We start from the raw sequence: 16,286 nt of genomic DNA on the forward strand, positions 1-16,286 counted from the left end.
ATATGTGTATTATTATTACACTACAATTCATTGAATTGAATACTCAGTAGCATCCATCCCTAAACTGTAATCGCCATCGACGGTGTATCGATATTATTATATTATTTAACATTTTAATACGGAAATTATCAATGAAAATGTTTCGAAAACAGTTGGGAAACCTGTCTCGTGTCTCCACACAACTTCAGCGCAATGTTGTGCAACTCTCCACGAATGCGGAAGCCTCTCCCATTGAGGAAGTAGCGGCAGCTAGCGTGAACGAGTTCCGCACGGCCGTTGCCAATCCCGGCGAGCACTCGGCCCTTCATGTGGCCAAATTCTACACCATACCAGTGGAGCAGAAGAAGCAAATCTTCACCGGCGGTGGCCTGCCCAAACAGTACGAACAGCAGATAAAGACTTTCACCGAACCCTGCCTCATGGTGCGGTCGCCGGCGCTGGAGCTGCTCCACTACATTAAGAACGCAGATCTGACAAAGCCCGTGGTGCGCTATGTGCTCTATGGAGACAATGGTGTGGGCAAGACATTGACCATGGCCCATGTTCTTCACTACGGAGCTATAAATGATTTTCTGCTGGTGCATGTGCCCTGGGCGCCCATTTGGATGAAACGGCCCAAGGAGGCATCCAACACCTCACAGGAGGGTATGCTTGATCTGCCCTTCGATGCGGCCGCATGGCTGGTGCATTTCAAAACGCAGAATGCCAAGCTGCTCCAGCAACTGCAGCTGAAGACGAGTATGTGTGGAGCAAGCGCGAGAGTACACCGGCAAGCTCGTCCCTTATAGAGCTAGTAGAACATGGCATAGCGCGCATAAAGTATGCCACCGATACAACAGTCGCTTTGATTTCAGAGCTGAAACAGCTTTCGACGGCGGGACAGTGCAAAATAATGGTGGCCATCGATGGCTTCAACGCCTTTTTCCACCCCGAGACTCGTATCTTCTCGGACAACAAGCAAAGGTTGACCCCAGATCGCATTACGCTGACACAGCCCTTCCTAGACATCACCAACTACGACTGGACCAATGGAGTTTGCATTCTGTCAGTCGATAAGATCACCATGACCGAGGGCTACATGGACTCGTATATGCCACGCTATCTGCTGGGTACAGAGGGCTTTGAGCACATCGACCCCTTTGTGCCCATTCATGTAGAAAACTACACGGACAAGGAGTTCCGCAGCTACATAAACTACTACTTGGACCGCCACTGGATCAACAAGACGCCGCAGGGCTTCGAGGAGCAGCTAAAGTTCATGAGCAATAAGAATCCTTACACGCTCATGCAGCTCGTAAAGGCATTGTAGGGAGGAGCGGACTACTGATAGTCGTATCCCGTATTTGTTAGCTAATAATCATAAATAAAATGACTTGTTAAAGAAATGAAAATCAAAAATGTTTGTCCAATTTTTTTTTTTTGATAAATTATGGATTTAATCAATGTTTTTTTTTGTTTGTTTTTGGTGCACATTTAGTCAACATGGCGAATTCAAATGGGGGAATTTATTTAACGATAATCAGCGCTGTAATGCACTGTAAAATATATAGTAAATATTCGAATATATGTATTTGTATGTATTGTATATATGCATATTGGTTTCAATAATGGTTTCAAAAATCAATACAAATCAATGATGGTTGTTTCACTTTGTGTGTGTGTGTGTGTGTGTGTGAGAGAGTATGTGTGCGGCTTCAGAAGCGCATCTTCAACTAAATCAAACTCAAACTCAAACTCTAACTCCAGTACGGCACCTCTACAATAAAGCGATTAAATATCTTCTACATCGTATATTTCTTTTCCACATCTCTATACGTGGATGGGGGATGGGATGGGATGGGTAACAAAATAATAAGAATAACTAAGCTGCAATTTAACATTTGTCGTCATATTTCGTATGTATATTTGCATAATTTCTATTACAATTTTAGTTGCTGCTTTCAACAACAATAACAATTATGTATTTATGTATGTCGGAGTCGGTTGTGGCCCATGCTCTATGTGTACGTTAATATTATCGTAGTCGAGTCGTAGGCATGCATTCCTCGCCTCGATCTATGTAAATTTATTCTTCTTTGCTCCGTTACTAGTTCCTTCTTTTGGTTTTTATGTAGTTATGCTGATGCTTTGAATATATATGTATATGCGGTGTATGTGTACGTGTGTGGTTGTGTATTACCAAAGACTATACAATACCAAGATGTCGCATGAGGAACAAATGCTTTTTAAATTTTCGTTTGATGCTTCATGGTACGGGCGCGCGGGGCTAGTACTTCAATTCTCTTTTACGCTACCTTCGCCTCCGAAGTGCTACTCGGCTTCGTCAATACCTCGGTCAGCACGAGCTCGAGCCAACCCAGAAATATGCTTGTAGTTGTGTATATGTGTGTATGTCCTAGGTCGGCACGGCCATAAACCGGTTTCGCCCGCAGCATATACGGCTTTTAGCTTCCCACACAAGCGCACTGAAAGCATGTCAGTGCTGCGTGCCGAAACCGTAGGGCAGCGTGGTCGCTGATGTCTTTGGCGCGGCACAGTGGGGACTCAGCCGAAATAGTCAAAAAATTGTATGAGTGCTTTAGATAAATTTAATGTACGCATCTAATAGAGAATTTTCCAATCGAGTTTTCAAGATAGTTTTAGTTTAGGAGATATAAGCACTCAAAGTTTAACATTTTTTCAGTGTGCAAATATTTATTGATTAACTAAGTAATTTAGCAAGCTGAGACGGCCAAAGGTCCCACTGTGCCGCGCCAAAGACATCAGCGACCACGCTGCCCTACGGTTTCGGCACGCAGCACTGACATGCTTTCAGTGCGCTTGTGTGTGAAGCTAAAAGCCGTACAATATGCTGCGGGCGAAACCGGTTTATGGCCGTGCCGACCTAGGAGCCGGATTTTTAGAAGCTGATAGAGGACGTTTCAAATTGCCCTGGATATAAGTTGCCCACACGTAAAACGCTGTCTAATGTGCTACTTCCAAATATACACAGTGAGTTAATTGCCAATGTGAAAGAGAAGATAGCATCTGCATCTGGAGTTTGTCTCACAACTGATGGATGGACATCGCTAACCAATGAGAGTTACATAGCTGTAACCGCACACTTCATAGACAAGACGAATATGGAACTATCTTCGCATATGCTAGCTTGTGAAGCGTTCGGTGAGAGGCACACAAGCCTCAATCTTTGCTCTTTTCTTCAGAGTGTTGCAGCTGATTGGAAAATTTTAGATAAAATTACTGCAATTGCATCAGACAATGCTGCCAATATCGTATCAGCGATAAAATTGGGAAATTGGCGCCATATTCCATGCTTGGCCCACACTTTGAACATCATTGTACAGAAAGCACTGGGACCAATTGACAGTGTAAGGGTCAAAGCAAAGGCAATTGTAGAATTTTTCAATCGCAGCTCATCCGGATTCAAGAAGCTCAAAGAAATTAATAGCCAACTAAATCTTCCCGACCTTAAGCTGACACAAGATGTGCCTACACGTTGGAACTCAACATACAAAATGTTTCAGCGCTTGTCTATTTTAAGAGATGGAGTTATGGTGGTCATTTCCCTTCTACGCCCTGAACTAGTACTGACCCAGGCAGAATGGGAAATTATTGATGGTGTATTGCCAGTGCTGCAGCCATTTTCTGAAATAACAACTGAAATTTCAGCAGAGAAAGATGTCACCTTATCAAATGTTATTATAATGGCCACATTGCTGCATCAATCCATAGCCAAAGCTATTCCAAAAGATGATTTTCTACGGGCAGTCGTAGAAAAACTCAAAGAGCAGTTGACCGTACGTTTTGGGGATTTGGAAAATAATATTTTGTATGCAGAGAGCACCATACTAGACCCAAGATTTAAAAAACGGGGTTTAGGTCCGATGAATGCTATGAAAAAACAGTTGCAGCTCTACAATGTAAGATCGCTCAAACGGGATTGGTTGATAATGTTGCTGATGATCTGTCTTCACAAATCGAAACCGTCAAAACGTCGCCAACCAAAAGTGGACGAGTATGACAAGCAGTATAACCAAATAACAAAGCCAAGCTGTAACACGGCTGCTGCCATTAGAGAGGTAGATAAATACCTAGCAGAAGAGAACATCAATAGAAAGCAGGACCCTTTGATCTGGTGGACGCAGCGAAAAAATGTATATCCACGACTATACGAATATGCGTTGAAACGTCTTTGTTTGGTGGCCACGTCGGTGCCATGTGAGCGCCTATTTTCTGCAGCAGGAGAAATAGTCCGCAAAAGACGAACGCTTTTGACGCCCAATAAGGTTAAAAGCCTTATGTTTTTACATAATAATATGTGAAATACTTAAAAATGGTGTGTATTTTATAGGTTTTAAAATTATAATGGACAACATAAGTAAAATTGATTATTGTTTTTCAGCCCCGACTTCTAAAACATAAAAAATGGAAAACGAGATACTTAATTGAAACTGTTGGTTGTGTCCTAACGATATCAAGTACTAAGTACGAATTAAAATAAATTTAAGAAGCTAAAACGTCAATAAATTGTAGTGCGTTATTTACATATAAGCTTAAAACTAGATATGAGACTTTAAAATTGAACTAAGAACAAAAAGACCGATAAACAAAACAGGCCAAAGAACAAAAAAGAACGAACTAAAGGGACAATGAAAAAAAAGAACGATGAACAAAAAAGAACGAACGGAAAAGAACGATGAACAAAAAAGAACGATGAACGAAAAAGAACGAATAAGATGAACAAAAAGGAACGAACTAAAAGAACGACTTAGTTCACTGCATAAAAATGAACGAACGAACTTATTCAGTAAATTGAACGATGTTTACCCAACACTATAGGACATACACACATATACACATAACTACAAGCATATTTCTGGGTTGGCTCGACCTCGTGCCAGGCTCGCTTCTTCACTTCTTGTTTAGCAATCATTGCAATCAGTTGTAAAAAAATATGAGCGGAATAAGAAAAGGTGATGCAAAGTCCGGCCGGCAATGCATTGTCAAGACATGCCAAAAATCAAGGCGTACCAATCCTGGTATAAAAATGTTTAATTTTCCGCCTGCAGACAGCATTTTTGGTCAAATTTGGCGCGAAAAATGTTGTGTTGCACTGGAGAATTATGAACAAAAACTGATTATATGCGATGATCATTTTTCTAGCGCATATATAGGGAAGAAAAAGTTGAAAAGCGAAGCTATTCCAACTTTGAACTTAGAAATTGAACTGGAAAATAATTCTGTTGAATTTATTGAGCCCGAAATTGTTGCAGAAAAAGAAATACATATCTATTTGCGAAAAATGTAAAAAAAATTCTAAGTCAAATAACTTTTATAAAAAGAAATGCAACAGGCTTCTGGCAGAAATAAAAAAGTTAAAAAAAGAACTTAAATCTAAAAAATATATTCCTAAAAATAAAAAGTATGTTGTCAGTCAGAAAATAATAAATAATAAATAAAAACTCAATAAATAATACAACCAACGACTTTTTGAACCAAAAAACCAAAACAGAGCACCAAGATAAACCAAAAAATCGGACCATCCAAATTCAAGTCGAGCATCAATGTGCTGAGTCATTCCAGATGGCTTCCCGTCGTCATCGATTCATATTTTGTTTTTGTATTCTTTCTCTCGAGACACACCGACTCGACGCTGACCGACGCATTGACGAAGCCGAGTAGCATTTCGGAGGCGAAGGTAGCGTAAAAGAGAATTGAAGTACTAGCCCCGCGCGCCCGTACCAGGAAGCGTCAAACGAAAATTGAAAAAGCATTTGTTCCTCATGCGACATCTTGGTATTGTATAGTCTTTGGTATTACATATGTACTATGTGTAATAAATCATATCATATATATGGATATATATAGTGTATTCATACACAGCTGAAATAGGTTTACATTTGTGCTGGCAACGTAACGAATAATAATAATAATAATAATAAGCATCCTCTAATCGTAAACGTAATAAAAATGCATTAAACAAAAAAAGGTAGTTGAAAATGCAGGGGAGTTGGATAAATAAAGCATAAAGGTCAAGCAGCATCGGGGTTTGGGGGTATACGTATATGCAGACGAAAATACTTAAATATGAAAGGATATATATGTACCTAAATAAAAAACTAATTCGTCAATAATAAAATAATAATAATAATAATAAAGAATCAAAAGAAAAACAAAAACAAGGACATTTGGGCCAACTGGGGTCCTTCCTGAATACAAAAACAATTCAATCCAATTCGTTTCAACTCGATCCACATTGAGGGGTTCGGTTCGGGTTCTTACAAATGCTCGCAGAGTCCAACGCACACACACAGACACAAGCGCACAGATTCAAATGTTTCCAGCGCGGACTCCCCGATTTTGAATCAAATTTGGAGGAGTGCCAGTGTCGTTTGTGTGGGTGTACAGGTGGGGGGTGTGTGTGTTTGTGGGGAGGGTGATCGATCCTCTTCGTCATCTGTTTCTTAGAGCATTCGTCTACTTAGGCTAGTTTTCTTAATCATACATTTACCGATTCGATTCGTTTCGTTTTTGGTTTCCACTTTCTCGAAATGTTGGTAAAATCAATGCGTGATAAACTGTTCAATGATTTTTTTTGTTTTAATGATTACTTCTACCTTTGGAGCAGCGTGCGTTCGCGTGGATGGGTGTGGATGGGTGTGGATCCGTGTGGATGGTACGATGGCGATGACGATGACGCTGACGTTGATGGGGTGGCCGCGAAATGGTTCAACAATGGATGTGCACTGTATGTATATTATTTTTTGACAAACTGATAGGGAGCAGCGGGACGGTAGCGCATGGTCTGCTGCACTGTGCCACCAATGCCGCCGCCTGTGGTGGCCACAATGCTATTTGCCATTATACCGCCACCGCCGGCGTTGCCCAGGCCTGCATTCCGACCATTGAAACTGGCCGCACTGACCACCATTCCGGGCGGCGAGGCTCGCACAATCGTCTGTGGTTGCATAGTCGTGTGCATGGTATTTCCCCGTTGATTGGCTGAAATAAGGATAGAAGTAAGTAACAAAACCCAAAAGTTTTCCAGCCTCGACACTCACGGGGCACGTATGGCTTTGGCTGGTGGTAGGCGTTCGTGTGTGAGCGATAGTAGACAGTCTCTTCGTTGTGGTGATAATGCGAGTGCTGCGGAAACTTGTGTCTGCAAGCAAAGGGATCCAAATCAGTGAAACTTAATAATTGGACACCCACTACTGGGTAGCAGTACGCACCTGTAGTTGCCGCCAGAGCGATTGTTGCCGTTGCCATTGTTGCCACCAGAGAGAGGCGGTCCGCTGCTGGCAGCCACATTCGACTGCAGCTGGAGCTGGCGCAGTGTTAGTTTCTTAGCCGCCTCGGGATCCTCCATGAGTTCCCTGTACTGCTCCTGGCGAATGTCGTCGTGCTTATCCGGTGTTAAGTAGCGCCTAATCTCGGCCAGGGCGTAGGCCACGCGGGCGTACGCCTCGGCGGGTGGGGCAATGGTGGATACTTCGACGTGGAGCGGAAGATTCAGGTGGGCGTATTTGGCGTCTGCTGAGTTTCGCAGCTCTTCTTCGCGTGCCCGGTCCTTCATCGAGAAGCGACCGAGTATGACGATTTTACACTGCGTCTCCTCTTGCAGACGGCGCAAGGAGTTGCCCTTGGGGCCGAGCAGCTTGCCGACGTAGTTGAATTTCTTATCCTTAATGGGCACGTGCACCTTCTGCGACAGTTTGATGGTGCGCTGCTGGTAGACATCCGCGTACTGGTCTCTCGTGGGTGTGCGCCCATTTAGCTGCACCCGCTCCAAGGCTGAAAGATGGCCAGAAAAAGGGAATATTGAGCACTTGGCAAGCAAAGGGCAAGCGACACACGCATCGAATCGATACCTTCGTCGATTAGCTTGACAGCCAATGGAAAATGGTTCTCCATGCGCGACCGCTCTGTCATCAGTTCCTGCATGTATTTCTGGATGGCCGGCGCCGGCTGAGCTTTTTCGATATCCCCATTCGCATTATGTTCGTTCTCGTGCTCGCCATTGCTGGCAGCACCTGTGCCCGTCGCAGCCACAACGCCTACCGCTGCCGCCACTACAGATGACCCTGGGCCCACACGCATTCCGTTTTCCGCCATTTGTCCTGCTTCCCCCACGGAGCCCGTTCTCAATTAGTCGCCTCGTTTAATGCCAAATAGTGGGTGGTTATCACAGTGCACGGCACGTTTCGCAGTCAATTCGATTCGGTTTCGGCAAATGTGACTGCAACCTTTTTTCTCTCAAGTGTGTATTTTATTCGTATATTTTTACTATGTTTACGCCGAAATATGGCAACACTCCGCCGACTTGAGATGTGCTCGTGTGCTCGCCCGCGTTCTGTTAAGCGCGATTCCATGGCTGTATGAAAGCACTTGACGTACTGTTAGGTGCACACGATTGTCTATCGGCTGTTATCCAGCCGAAAGTCGAAAAGTGGATAACGGATAACGTACACATTTCCCCTTCAGGTGGCGCCTTTGGTAATTACATGAAAGTGTAGTTACTATTTAGCAAAATTGTAGCTAGTGTGTAGTTAGCATGTAAGGAAATTAATTTAGTGGTAATTTTTGTTGACCGGTTTTGCTTAAACCTTATTTTATAAACAATCCAATAAAAGCAAGTATTAAGAATACACCAGTTAAATAGAAAATTGATTCATCAATCGTACAAAATTGAGTGGGCATGGCTAAATGTTCCATATAGATAGTATTATTCAACGGAACAAAGAATATGAGGAATTGGTCGTTTTTTTGAATCGAATTTGAATTCGCCGCAGTTCGCCGCAGTTCGCTTTAGCTACAATGAGTCCCATTCCATACACCAACATGCTGCTATTTCCATGCACACATACCCCGTCTTCCAAGGCTCAGTAGGTATCAGGATCGACATAAATATATACAAGATACTAATAATGTACTTGAATATGTCTAAAGAATATCAATTTGAGAAAAGGTCTTTATAAATCACGTTTCATCTTCATATACAATTAACGAAATAGGGTGTACAAAGGCTATACACGCATCATGTCTTCAAATACCAGCAACATTGAGACTGTTTTTTTGTTGAACTATTTTGTTTAAACCTTGTTTTAGTCAAAATGCAATAAAAGCAAGTATTAAGAATACACCAGTTAAATAGAAAATTGATTCATCAATCGTATAAAATTATGTGGGCATGGTTAAATGTTCTATATAGCTGAGAATATTCCACGGAATAACAAAAACGAGGAATATGTAAAATACAACTTTAATTCGTCAGTATATTCACGGTATATTTTTGAAATGAGACAGTATATTTTGGTATATTACTGAGGGTGCGACCGTATATCTTATCAATCCGCGGTCACACTGTTTACCACATACATACTTTTTTCGGACAAATATTTTTCAATTTTTCCAAAAATTTTCCAAATAGTGGAATTCGCCGATCTTCCACTTAAAGCAGCATATATTTGAGTACTATGCCGCGTGACTACGATAGAGACTACAACGAGGACACAGCAGACTACAAGCGGAAACGTAGAGATGAGCCAGCAGCAGCCGGCGGGGGTGCTCCGGAGACTTCCGAGGCGGACGGTAGCCACAACGCCAGTCACGCCGGACTGCGGGACACACCCCAGTTGAACGAAAAGACAAATGGTTATCTGCAGGAGTGCTTGCAGGAAAAAAAGACACTGGAGAAGAAGCATGTCATAACAAAGCGTCTGTTGGACGATGGTCAGTAGCGTAGCTAAGACACGTAAAAAGTAGCGCATATAATCGATTATCCATTCGCAGAGGTCGAGAAAATCTTGGTTAGCGGCCGCATACCCAAGCCGGAGATCTACGCCAACGTGTACAGCGAGAAGCCTATCCGTGTGGCCCAGAAAGTCCTCTTCCCGATCAAGGAGTATCCCAAGTTCAATTTCGTTGGCAAGATCCTGGGTCCCAAGGGCAACACACTCCGTCAACTGCAGGAGGAGACAATGTGCAAAATGGTCGTTATGGGCCGCAACTCGATGCGTGACCATGGCAAGGAGGAGGAGCTGCGGATCTCGGGCAATCCAAAATATGCACATCTCAGCCGTGATCTGCATGTGGAAATATCTACAGTGGCCCCGCCAGCGGAGGCCTACCATCGCATCAGCTATGCCCTGGGTGAAGTACGTAAGTTCATGATACCTGATGCCAATGACGACATACGCCTCGAACAGTTGCGTGAAATGGATGGAAAGGAGCGGATATATAAGAAATCGCACCATTACTCGAAATCATATGGCGAACACGGAGCCTATAGTACTCGGTATGACTTTTTTAAGCGATTGATGATTTAACAATTATTGAGGATTGATTTTCTTACAGTACACCGCCACCAGCCTCGTCCAAACCGAAAGTTTACTCAATCCTGGAGAAGGCCCGGTATGTTATGGATGATCCAAACTATGGCATAGTTAAGACCCATAGGTAGGCTAGCCAGAATATATTTTCCCAATCCTGATTGTCCAATCCATGACATCACATCCGTTGAATAGATCAAGGGACCATGAACTGTACGACCATCATGGGGAGTACGACCGATATGCAACACCGCCGCCACAGTCGTCGAAGCACCATGCCCAGTACGACAGCACCTCCTACGAGCGTGATTACAGGCGTGAGTACCATCCACACTCTTCCTCCTCATCGTATGCGGCGGCCTATACAGGTAAGATGACTTCTACGTAAGATATATTAATGTTTTCCCCACAGCAGGACAAAGATAAAACAGAGATTGCGAAAAGAAACAAATAGAAAGGAAACTAAACTGTTAAACTAACATCGCGCAAAAAAAAAAAAAAACCGAAAACCAAAAGTATCGAAACATAAGAAAAGTAAATTTTAAAAAAGAAAACCAGAAACCGCGTCTCAATATTATGATCAACGGAAACACCCATCCCACCATATTTAACAAGATTTTAAATGCACTATGCCAACAAAACCAAACAGTAAAACGGCCAGAAATCATCTTCATTAATTGAAAGACTACTAACATGTATGTCCAGAAAAGAACAGATCGAAAAACCAAACTACAACCAAAGCACATTTGCTTCAATTCACATAAAAAACCAATCCTTAAAACAGCATCAAGGAAATCGCAATTAACGCTCAAAATACATACATAATATGTACAAACTGTGATATGTCTCAATTTTCATCCAAAAATTGATGCAAAGTTTGTGAAACCTTTTTTTAAACGCGAACAAAAACAAAGTAAATTCAATGCAATCGCAGAGGTAAAGATTTAAAGGAAAGATTTCCCAGGGTGTAGTGCATTCAAAACCGGTTAAGCAATTTATTTATGTATTTCCTTTTCGTTTTACCCATTTTATATATGAATATCTTAGGAGAGAATAATACAGAAAACAAACCAAGAAAAGAAAAGCACCACAGAGACAAAAACAATGAAAAATCTAAACAACAAATAAAATTCTTTTCAAAATAGCAAAACCAAGCAACGGTCGCTCCTCATCGTCATATCGTCCGACCACCACGGGCTCGGGATCACATTCATCTGCTCAGTACGAAACTGGATCACGTTCTCGTGAAAGCGTGCGTTACCGCTCGGCTCCATATCCGAAAATACGTTAAAAATACTACAAAACAACGTTAAGCATAAAGAATAAAAGTAATATTCCAAACAAATTATCGAAAAGAAAATGTTAAACTTCAATAATCCAACCATACACACATATTTAATATATTGCCTTCAACAAACAAATAAAATGAAAAAACGCTAATTATTTATTGCAATTGTTCCAATATTCGAATAGTGTTCAAATCCGAAAGCAATCAAAGGAAAATCCAAAACAGAAATTAATGCATCAAATTTTATACAACCTTAAATCTTTGTACAACAAAAGCGAAAAGCAAAACAAAACAAAAATTAATTTTATTATAGTTAAAAACGCATTCAATTCAATTAACAAAAGAAGAGAGCAGAGCAGAACACAAAAACAAGAAAACCCCAACAAATGAATTCATTTCTAAAACCATCACAGCGAAATGTTAGTCTAAGTTTTCCAATTATTGTTCCATAAGATAAACCAACAAGAAATAAAGTCGAGACAGGCACATGTTACACAACGACCAAGTAAGTATCCTCCACGGACCGCCCCAAAACCAACAACAAAAAACAAGTTTCGTAATCAATTATTAAAACAAATTAAAGAAAACAAAAAAAACACCAATTTGCCGGCTTCGTTACTATTCCCCCCGAAACGAGTATTCGGATACGTTCAACCAAAGACTATAGTCTTTGGTTCAACGTTGTCCTTTCAATGTACGAGTATACTTTTATTTTTTTCTGTTCATGCGATTCAACGTTTGTTTTGTATTAATTTTAATATTATTTTTAAAATTTAACCCTTGTGCTGAATACAACAGAATATGTTTGCCGCAACACAACCCTAAAATAAAAACAAATTATAATAAAAAAAGAGAAACGTACATTATTTGTTTTTCTCTCGGGGTGGGCACTTTTGCGCCCAGACAGAGTTATCCTGTCTTGTCTGGGCTGGAGGAAGCCCAGATATACAGATATAACAAATTAAGAGAATACAATATTTATTTCACATCTTTGAGATTAAGTTAAATAACATTATGTGGGTCCACTGCTGCCCAAGTCCAAGGGCTTATCACAGTTCACTTAAAAGTTAATGGCGCCATCTAGAAACATCAGGCTGTCTACCGACGAAATGGCCAGTTCTACGTCTCTCTTTTGAACTGTTTTCTTTTTGGACTGTGCAGTGTAGGTGTAGGACTCCCGGGCCAACGAGGCAATGAACAATTCCACCGCTTTGGTCACTGCAAAAACCGCTTCATGCGTGGCCACATGCATATCGGAATCCAGCTTCATTATGTTTCGCACGCGTCCCAAAGGCAACTGGGTTAGCTTTGCCTCAGGCTCGTGATCGGCAGCTGACTTGGTGGCAACTAAAATAAAAGAGTTGATGAAGTGGAAACGCATTTTTTTAAAAGTTGGCTGTTTTACCAGGCTTTTCTGCGGCAGCGTTTTCTGGAGGCGTCGTATCTTCTGTTGCATTCACATCCACTGTTTCATCTTCTGCTTCGGCCGCATCCAGTGGTTCTGTCTCCATTCTTTGTTCAACCTCCAACTCCGGCTCTTCGGAGTATTCAGTCTGAAATATGTCTTCGCTAGCCATTTTATTGTTTATATTCGTTTGTTGTTTATTTCCAGTATTAATGCCGTCATAAGTATCGATAGACATCGGCCTGCTGGAGCTAGTTCAAAGCGATTTGAACTACTTGCAATGTTTATACAATCGCTGCAAAATTTAGGGCTGTCAGATTTCTAGGAAGTCTTAATAAACTAAACTATAACTATATAAAATTAATCCCAAATAAGAATAAACATCAAATGATCACTCTGTTAATCTATAAAAATAAAATCTTAAGAGCTGCTCGTCGCAGAAAACTATCGAGCCCCTGCATTGAAACATGCAATTAGAATCAGAAGTCGCGGGTCTAGAAATTTCAATCGTCAATAAAACAACAGAAAAATTGCGCCAATTTGCACTAACTCAGATAAGATTTCCGTTGAAGATATATCCCAAAACAATATCCATGTTAATATTTTCATCACCTCTTGCACCTTCAAACTTGATCGATATATTGGCTTAATAATCTATCATCTCTAGCACTATACACATAATTTTCCAGTGCCACAAAAGTTGAGACAAATTGTTTAAATATGGAAGGTTCAGGCGAATTTATAGAGAAATTCATTGAAAAGCCTGTGCATGATCATCAGCCGCGCCTGAATGAGGTGGCTCAAAAGTTTTTGTCCGACTTAGATGAGGAGCGTCAGCGTTTGTCCGCCGAATTTTCCTTATGTGCTCTGCTAATTGACGAAGGTAAAAATCTTCTTGATTAAAAATCAATTTCAGCATAGGTGTGCAGCTATTAAAATGTACTTTAACGATAAATTGGAACTTTACAGCTGTGGACCGTGTTTACTGCACAGGTCGCATTCCTGGCAAAGAATTCTATGCCGATGTGTATAAGCAGAAGCCAATGAAAATCACACAAAAGGTGTTTGTGCCTGTCAAGCAATATCCAAAGGTAAGGGGGAATAACCTAACATTCATTCACCAGCTACCACATCCGACTCCCTCTGTTACTTGCAGTTTAATTTCACCGGCAAGATATTGGGCCCCAAGGGCAACTCGTTGCGCCGCCTGCAGGAGGAGACGCAGTGCAAGATCGCCATTAAGGGGCGCAGCTCTATTCGCGATCGCAACAAGGAGGAGCAGCTGCGAAATTCCGGAGATCCGCGCCGTTCCCATCTACAGAAGGATCTGTTTCTGGAGGTCAGCACTGTGGCTACCCCGGCCGAGTGCTATGCCCGCATTGCCTACGCCCTGGCCGAGATCCGTAAGTATCTAATTCCAGACAAAAATGACGAAGTGTCGCACGAACAGCTGCGCGAACTCATGGAAATGGATCCCGAGTCAGCCAAAAGCATCCATTGACCGAATCTTGAGGCTTACAGTTAAATTGTTGAAACTAATAATGATTGAATCGGTTTCTCAGTTATGTTATTGATCTGATTGCAGATCTGTATTCGATAAGAAGTTTGGGGCTGGCAGCAGCAGTGCTCCAAAGTATATAAACCTCATCAAGAGAGCCGCGGAAAATCCGCCCGAGTAAGTTAATTGTAAAGTATAATTTTGTATAATTTACTGACCAACCAGGATTACCCAACCAACCGGAGCGGCCTTGCATCTGAGCAGAACTTACTCCCCGACCAAAGATTGATCATATCATAGCTAATATAAAATGTTGTTGTTTATAGAGCCGAAGAGGCAGAGGAGGCGGTCTACGCATACGAGCATCCACATCGTAAGCCTCCCAAGCGTGGCCCACCCACCGGTTATGAGTACAGCAAACGTAAGTGGAGTTGATAACGCCTTTTGTTTAAAGTCGTAGTTCGTAGAGACTAGATCTATTAGATCTCCTCTTTTCCCTCACTCTAAATTCTAGGGGTCGCACTTTCGACGGGTTTCGTTGGGGTAGTTTGTAGCACAACAAGTGACTGAAACTGAAACTTCTAAAGCAAATAAAAAATAATGACTAATTTTATAATAACAATCAAACGTTTTATATTTAACGACCTAAGCCATGTTTGAAACACGCATAACATACAAAAAGTAATAATGAACCAATTTTATAGCACGTCCATCAATAATACCGACAAATGCAGCGGCTTATAAACGTCCACAGCCATATACAACCGACATGAAACGTATGCGCGAACCGCCCATCAAGTCCTATAAACCCAATACGTATACCATACTCAAAAAATATAAATAATATCACAAAATTCAACTCAAATAAACCCGAGTTGAACTCAAGTCAAGTTGATTCCACCTCTACTCCATAAATGAATGAAAAATTAAGGACAATGTTTATGTTTATAAAACCTAAATCCGAAAAGAAATATCAATGAGAAAAGTCAATTGCTTCTTGGCCTGACAAGATGACAAGATTATGATATACGATGAATGATGAATGAATAATTATAAAATTCGAAGAATATTAATTTAATCTTAACTCGTAATTTCAATAAATCTACTCGAGCTGTTTGCTTATGTCAGCGGACCGGAGCAGACGCCCTATCAATTATCTATTACAATTACTGTTTCGAATTATGATTTCCTGATTGCCACATATATTAATTATTCTTCTCCATAAATGTGTAATAAAATGAAAAACATCATGAACGAATATAAAGAAAGCATTGTCCAATCAGAGCAAATTAAATATAATCTAATCTAATCGAATCTAATGAATCGGCTGATCCTCCCATAATCAATATACAATATATACTTTATATTTACACGAGTCTGTAGCAGTAGAGTCGATAATTAAAATAATCAATATTATAAACTGATTGAATTATCACAGATCAAAATTCCATTTGTGACATCAAAGACATCAAGAGCCTTTAAAATAAGCAAATAAAGAATTATGAATTTATAAATCTAAAAAGGAAAAACCGTTTAAATAAACTATTAAAAATGCTGCATAACAACATTTTGACAAGTATTGTATATTTCATATTTTCCCCATATCCAAAGCAAACAAAAAATACGTTCATATAGTTAATAGAAACTTTGCTTGACTCCGGGTGACTTGATGGGTAAGTATCCGACATTTGATTATATCCATTCTGTATGTTGTGAACTATACGAGAATATGTATGTTGGAAGCTTGAATAAACAACAGAACGT

The 16,286-nt window shown here is 40.9% G+C and overlaps 5 protein-coding genes and 1 pseudogene across 5 annotated transcripts; 4 read left to right on the top strand and 2 right to left on the bottom strand.

The window, feature by feature from the left end:
- The first annotated feature begins 74 nt into the window (after positions 1–74).
- On the top strand, positions 75–1,381 carry LOC108160239 (28S ribosomal protein S29, mitochondrial). Its single transcript, XM_017294096.2, is given in 2 exon segments — positions 75–732; positions 735–1,381. Coding segments are annotated over 2 exon segments (1,176 nt in total). The 5' UTR covers positions 75–131; the 3' UTR covers positions 1,310–1,381.
- A 1,507-nt stretch (positions 1,382–2,888) lies between these two features.
- Positions 2,889–4,502, top strand: LOC117192682 (zinc finger BED domain-containing protein 1-like). Its single transcript, XM_033397411.1, has 2 exons — positions 2,889–4,336; positions 4,403–4,502. Exon 1 carries the CDS (start codon positions 3,123–3,125, stop codon positions 4,320–4,322), a length of 1,200 nt encoding a protein of 399 aa, XP_033253302.1. The 5' UTR covers positions 2,889–3,122; the 3' UTR covers positions 4,323–4,336; positions 4,403–4,502.
- A 1,351-nt stretch (positions 4,503–5,853) lies between these two features.
- On the bottom strand, positions 5,854–8,310 carry LOC108160240 (KH domain-containing, RNA-binding, signal transduction-associated protein 2). The gene is made up of 4 exons (XM_017294098.2): positions 7,872–8,310; positions 7,233–7,794; positions 7,062–7,162; positions 5,854–7,002 (listed from the first exon to the last, which is right to left on the bottom strand). Exons 1-4 carry the CDS (start codon positions 8,113–8,115, stop codon positions 6,758–6,760), a joined length of 1,152 nt encoding a protein of 383 aa, XP_017149587.2. The 5' UTR covers positions 8,116–8,310; the 3' UTR covers positions 5,854–6,757.
- Positions 8,311–9,358: 1,048 nt separating this feature from the next.
- Positions 9,359–12,086, top strand: LOC117192695 (KH domain-containing, RNA-binding, signal transduction-associated protein 2-like). The gene is made up of 5 exons (XM_033397434.1): positions 9,359–9,732; positions 9,793–10,297; positions 10,357–10,458; positions 10,527–10,699; positions 11,477–12,086. Exons 1-5 carry the CDS (start codon positions 9,477–9,479, stop codon positions 11,620–11,622), a joined length of 1,182 nt encoding a protein of 393 aa, XP_033253325.1. The 5' UTR covers positions 9,359–9,476; the 3' UTR covers positions 11,623–12,086.
- Positions 12,087–12,580: 494 nt separating this feature from the next.
- Positions 12,581–13,282, bottom strand: LOC117192696 (DNA polymerase epsilon subunit 4-like). The gene is made up of 2 exons (XM_033397435.1): positions 13,025–13,282; positions 12,581–12,966 (listed from the first exon to the last, which is right to left on the bottom strand). Exons 1-2 carry the CDS (start codon positions 13,260–13,262, stop codon positions 12,680–12,682), a joined length of 525 nt encoding a protein of 174 aa, XP_033253326.1. The 5' UTR covers positions 13,263–13,282; the 3' UTR covers positions 12,581–12,679.
- Positions 13,283–13,688: 406 nt separating this feature from the next.
- On the top strand, positions 13,689–16,089 carry LOC117192698 (annotated as a pseudogene).
- The last annotated feature ends 197 nt before the right edge of the window (positions 16,090–16,286 follow it).

This window comes from Drosophila miranda (assembly GCF_003369915.1).
Source record: "Drosophila miranda strain MSH22 chromosome Y unlocalized genomic scaffold, D.miranda_PacBio2.1 Contig_Y2_pilon, whole genome shotgun sequence".
Taxonomy (NCBI): Eukaryota; Metazoa; Arthropoda; class Insecta; order Diptera; family Drosophilidae; genus Drosophila; species Drosophila miranda.

Excerpts from the sequence above, each read along its gene's own strand:
- LOC117192682 (XM_033397411.1), top strand. The coding sequence starts at position 3,123 with ATGGAACTATCTTCGCATATGCTAGCTTGTGAAGCGTTCGGTGAGAGG.
- LOC108160240 (XM_017294098.2), bottom strand. The coding sequence starts at position 8,115 with ATGGCGGAAAACGGAATGCGTGTGGGCCCAGGGTCATCTGTAGTGGCG. Across the intron at positions 7,795-7,871 it reads TGTCAAGCTAATCGACGAAG|CCTTGGAGCGGGTGCAGCTA; the intron begins GTATCGATTCGA and ends GCCATCTTTCAG. Across the intron at positions 7,163-7,232 it reads CGCTCTGGCGGCAACTACAG|ACACAAGTTTCCGCAGCACT; the intron begins GTGCGTACTGCT and ends CTTTGCTTGCAG.
- LOC117192695 (XM_033397434.1), top strand. The coding sequence starts at position 9,477 with ATGCCGCGTGACTACGATAGAGACTACAACGAGGACACAGCAGACTAC. Across the intron at positions 9,733-9,792 it reads AAAGCGTCTGTTGGACGATG|AGGTCGAGAAAATCTTGGTT; the intron begins GTCAGTAGCGTA and ends ATCCATTCGCAG. Across the intron at positions 10,700-11,476 it reads GTATGCGGCGGCCTATACAG|CAAAACCAAGCAACGGTCGC; the intron begins GTAAGATGACTT and ends TTTTCAAAATAG.
- LOC117192696 (XM_033397435.1), bottom strand. The coding sequence starts at position 13,262 with ATGTCTATCGATACTTATGACGGCATTAATACTGGAAATAAACAACAA. Across the intron at positions 12,967-13,024 it reads CGCTGCCGCAGAAAAGCCTG|TTGCCACCAAGTCAGCTGCC; the intron begins GTAAAACAGCCA and ends CTTTTATTTTAG.